The sequence below is a fragment of the Microtus oregoni genome, unplaced genomic scaffold (assembly GCF_018167655.1).
Source record: "Microtus oregoni isolate MIOR12 unplaced genomic scaffold, Mior012 000014F_ref0000157, whole genome shotgun sequence".
In the NCBI taxonomy this organism is placed as follows: domain Eukaryota; kingdom Metazoa; phylum Chordata; class Mammalia; order Rodentia; family Cricetidae; genus Microtus; species Microtus oregoni.
Genome location: NW_024543073.1, coordinates 3,535,911 through 3,540,708, shown reverse-complemented (window position 1 = coordinate 3,540,708; position 4,798 = coordinate 3,535,911). Strand labels below are relative to the sequence as shown.

At 54.5% G+C, this 4,798-nt stretch overlaps 1 protein-coding gene across 1 annotated transcript; it reads left to right on the top strand.

Annotated features, from left to right (window-relative positions):
* The first annotated feature begins 945 nt into the window (after positions 1 to 945).
* Positions 946 to 2,989, top strand: Ccno (cyclin O). The gene is made up of 3 exons (XM_041663205.1): positions 946 to 1,332; positions 1,834 to 2,019; positions 2,510 to 2,989. The coding sequence occupies exons 1-3, from the start codon at positions 946 to 948 to the stop codon at positions 2,987 to 2,989; spliced, it is 1,053 nt and encodes a 350-aa protein (XP_041519139.1).
* Positions 2,990 to 4,798: the final 1,809 nt, after the last annotated feature.

Below are 4,798 nucleotides of genomic sequence, written 5' to 3'. Positions count from 1 at the left end.
CCCCAGCTCTGTTTCTCGTCCACCCTCCCCCGGGTGCCACGCTCAGCCTGGAAAGGCAGACGGTTAGAAGCTAATGACCTAAACCAGAACACGCTGTGAACAATTCGACAGAAGCGCCACCTGCGACGTTACGTTCTTAAACGGCTACCGCCTCGGCTTATTTGGTTTGGGATGAAAAGTGCATAACTGGGTATCCAAAGGGCAGTGGACCTGTGCGATCGTTTGAGGCATTTTTTTTTATGTTGTTGGATCATAAATACCTGACTGGCTGGCCGGGCTCCCACGTACATACTTAGCAGATGCGAGTAATAATAGGTCAAAGCTCTGCTGCCCGAGACCAGTGGGAATGAAATAAAACAGATGTAAACGAGTTCACAGTCCTAGCCCGATCTTGGTAGGGAGTTCAGATGCTGACCAATCTGGGTGAAGGTCGGCATAGAAGATGCTCACACCAGGCCAGACGATTTAACCGAGGACAAAAAGCGGCCCAGTCCCTTTCCTGTCTCCTGGGAGCAGCTTTCCCCTTTGTTCCTGAATCGCTCACCTGGGTGGGCTGTGGTCTTCAAGCTCTTTCACTCAGCGCGCGCAGCTGGCCTCAGGACCCGGGCTGCGGTTGCCAGGGTGACGCGAGACGCGCGCGGAGCCGCAGCTGAAGGCGGGTGCGAGGCGCGAGTTGCAACGCCTCCAGCCCCCCTGTGCCCCCGCTGTGGCCGCGCGTTGCGGGCACGCGAGGGGAGTGGCTCCGCCTCGGGGAAAGCGCGGCTCGGGGACCGCTCAGGGCTCAGCCAGTGAGAGGCCGGGGGGAGTGGTGGAGGGAAGGCTCAGGCCGGGTACTTAGAGCTGCGCTAGCAGCAGGACCGGATCGTACTACCACCCCTCGCACTGGCGTTCAAGGCCCGCCGTAGCCGGGCGTTGTGGACGCCAGCGCGTCTACCCGATTGTATCATGGTGACGCCTTGTCCTGCCAGCCCGGCCAGCCCCGCTGCGGCAGCCGGAAGGCGGGACAACCATCAGAACCTCCGCGCCCCAGTGAAGAAGAGCAGACGCCCGCGCCTCCGGAGGAAGGAGCCACTGCGGCCGCTGAACGCGTGTTCGCTCCCGGGAGACTCCGGCGTCTGTGACCTTTTCGAGTCCCCCAGCTCTAGCTCGGACGGCGCGGACAGCCCTGTGGCGTCTGCGGCGCGGGACTGCAGCTCCTTACTCAGTCCTACCCAGCCCTTGACCGCTCTAGATCTCCAGACCTTCAGAGACTACGGTCAGAGCTGCTACGATTTTCGCAAGGCACAGGAGAGCCTTTTCCATCCGCGGGAGTCGCTGGCGCGACAGCCACAAGTGAGGCGGTTGACAAAGCCAGACCCAGGCCTTAGCGCTTCACATCTCTCGGGCTGCTGTCTCCCTTCGCAGAGCCCTAGTAGTTGCAGCCCATTTTCTGTCATCAATAGGAGCAATGGGGATCTTAGAGCATTGGGCCACTGACCTCACTCTCTAGATGGAGAAAAGTGGGGGGTGTGAATAGCTGAAGTCTATGCGTTAGTTCCAGGGGGTAGAGGAGTTTATTAGAGTGTGGAAAAGTCCGAAAGTTTCTAGGTTAGAGCCCTAACTCCTAAGTTTGTTTGCACATCTACAAATGGACCCTTCCCCCACCCCTGATGCACGCCCTCCGTACAGTACTGAGCTCGAGCCCACGCGTTCCGAGACTCAGCCAGGCCCGCACTCCACGTGTTTTCCATTTTTCAGGGCATTTAGCCTTTTCCTCTCTACCTCCATTCGGGGAAGCTCCCTGAATTATATTGGTCCCTTGCTGCAGCACACTTCCTTTCTCCCTCCTGGCAGGTGACCGCACAATCCCGCTGTAAACTGCTCAGCTGGCTCCTGCCAGTCCACCGCCAATTCGGCCTCTCATTTGAATCGCTGTGCCTGACGGTGAACACTCTGGACCGTTTCCTCCTTACCACCCCAGTAGCTGCAGACTGCTTCCAGCTGCTCGGGGTCACCTGTCTGCTCATCGCTTGCAAGCAGGTACCTCCACCAGGCGTAGGGTGGGATGTGTTTGGAGGCAACCTCTCCAGTCGTGCATGGTTCAGGGTTGGGTGGCTGGACTCATCTAGGCAGATGCTCGCAGGTCTTTATACGCCATAGCCTTAATTTCGTATATTTTCACGCGGAGTAAAATAACCAGTCCTTTCAGACCTCGAAGGCCTCCCACACAAAACTTTGTGGCATTTCTAAGTCTCTGGAAAACATGGCTTTTCATTTTCATTCTCTCTCTCTCTCTCTCTCTCTCTCTCTCTCTCTCTCTCTCACACACACACACACACACACTTTTTTAAAGTTGGATTGGAGCTAGAGAAGCTGTACCAAAAGCAGCCATGCATGGCTTAAAGGTGGAGTCGTGGAAAGGTGAGGCTGCCTGGAGGTTCAAGTCCCAGTTTTCTCCCTGATTTAAGGTGGGGCGCGCTTGGGGTCCAGGAAACCTCCAGGCCGGAACCTAGAGTGCACTCTGTTGCAGGTAGAGGTGCACCCGCCTCGCGTGAAACAGCTCCTGGCCCTGTGCGGTGGCGTTTTCTCCCGGCAGCAGCTGTGCAACCTTGAATGCATCGTGTTACACAAGCTGCACTTCAGCTTGGGCGCACCCACCATCAACTTCTTCCTGGAGCACTTCACTCACGTCCGCGTGGAGGCGGGGCAGGTTGAGGTCACTGGAGCCCTGGAGGCTCAAACCCTGGCTCGGGGAGTGGCGGAGCTGAGCCTGGCTGATTATGCTTTCACCAACTACACACCTTCCCTGCTGGCCATCTGCTGCCTGGCGCTGGCTGATCGCATGCTGCAGCTCCCTCATCCGCTGGACCTTCGCCTGGGAGAGCACCCGGAGGCCGCACTGCAGGACTGTCTGGGCAAGCTGCAGATGCTGGTGTCCATCAACAGTACCTCCCTGACTCACATACTGCCTCCCCAGATCTGGGAGAAGTGCAGCCTGCTCCAGAGTTAGAAGTAAAAAGCATACCCTTGAGTTTCTTTTATTCCCGGGGCCCTGGCTCTGTGCCTGCAGGAGAGTGTGCAGTATTAATCCAAAGAGAAGCTCAGGATTCCTGCCTGTAAATAGTGTACAGTAACAGATTGTTATTTATTTTGCGGTACACAAGGGCGGGGTGACAGTCCTGGCTTGTCTATATGCTGCTGTTATCGGGTCTGCCCTTCACAGGTGGTCAGTCAAGGTGGTCACCAATTTCAGAGTCTGTCCTCACTCCCAATATTTTACTCTGTAGTTAGCAGCTCTGTGAAAACAATCTAGCAAGATTTTAGAAGCCACGGTTCCAGTAATCAGACAAGTCAAGTTTGCCTGTCTCTATCTTAACCCCCTCCAGCCTGGAGGCTGAGTCTCCCTCCCCCACACCAGTGGCCCAAGGAGTGTGAGACAGAGTTGGAAGTCATTGTAGTAGTCCCTTTTGTCCAGAAAGGCAGTGCCTGCTGCTTACTGATGTGGGTCTGGGAAGCTTCGGGGACCAGGTAGGCATGCTAGCAGTGGGTGGAGCAATAGACACCCCCGGTGCACCCCCAAGAGATGTTGGAAAAGAAACTTTTTTGCATAATCCTATAGCTGTTGCAGCCTGGGCCATCTCCTCTGCAGTTACACGCTTGGTTCAGCTGACACCGCTGCATGAACCCAGGTGAACAATGACGTGACAGTAATAAAGAATATAATGACTTACTTGCAACGTATACTGTGTGTTTAGCGTTTATTTCACTCTTTGACAATGCGATTGAAGCAGTCAGTCGTCTTCCACTTTCCAGATGTTAGGACCCAGGACCTAGAGGCAACCTGACCCATGAATCTTATCCTTAGCCTCCTTGCTAGGCTGCTCCTGTTTGTTTTCGGGAATTCTTCTAAAGCCCCCTTTCTGTGGTCGGTACCTCATTAGTGCTCCTCGGCTCAGCAAGGCAGCACTGTTGTCTTCTAGCCTTGCTACAGGCCCCACTTTACGGATGGGATACTTGGTTGGGAAGTGGGAAGCTTGCTAGGCTGCTGGGACTCTGTAATCACCAGGAGGCCCTGATCCTCAGCTCCGCCACCTGCAGCAAATTCATCAGCTTCAGTGGATCTCGGGGTTAGGTTTAAATATTGTTCCTGCAGTGGGGGTGGGGAGGATAGTGATTAAGTGAGCAGCCTTGAAGCCAATTTGCCAGGAGACCTTGAGCCACTTCTAAAAATGGGATAAGTGCACCCTTGCTTAGGGGTACAGTGTCGTTATGCTGAGATGATCACATGCGCCCCACTCCTGGCACAGAGAAGCCTCGAGCAGTGGCAGTGGTAGTCTGCACAGTGTTGGGAGAGCTTATACAGGAAAACAAAACAAAACCTAATCAGGGTGAACATATGGTTCATGTGTTGTGGAGGGTTTTTTTTTTTGTATGATTGAAAACTTATGTGTTGGGTAAGAAATCCCAGTTTGCACCTCTGCATTTAGAATAAGTCAATGTCTGATGAATAAAATGCAAGGCCCCAAATTGTAGAGCCTCTGCACTCCTCCCCAACAGCTCGCTGGAAGCTGGGTCCTTTACTTGCATGGGCGTCAGGCCGCTCGCTCCTCTCTGGGTAGAGCAGTCTCCTTGGGAGTGGAACAGCAGTTGTGTGATGGTACAGAGGGGAGTGAGGATCCAGTCACCTGTCTGACTCTTACCCATCCATCAGGGTCCTCAGGTGAGACAAGGAGGCCCTTAGGGTCTGGCCCTTCATGGAAAGAAGCCACTTTGGGGGTTGTTAGCTTCACTAACATCTAACAGTCCAATTGCTTCTGAC

Excerpts from the sequence above, each read along its gene's own strand:
- Ccno (XM_041663205.1), top strand. The coding sequence starts at position 946 with ATGGTGACGCCTTGTCCTGCCAGCCCGGCCAGCCCCGCTGCGGCAGCC. Across the intron at positions 1,333-1,833 it reads CGCTGGCGCGACAGCCACAA|GTGACCGCACAATCCCGCTG; the intron begins GTGAGGCGGTTG and ends CCCTCCTGGCAG. Across the intron at positions 2,020-2,509 it reads TGCTCATCGCTTGCAAGCAG|GTAGAGGTGCACCCGCCTCG; the intron begins GTACCTCCACCA and ends ACTCTGTTGCAG.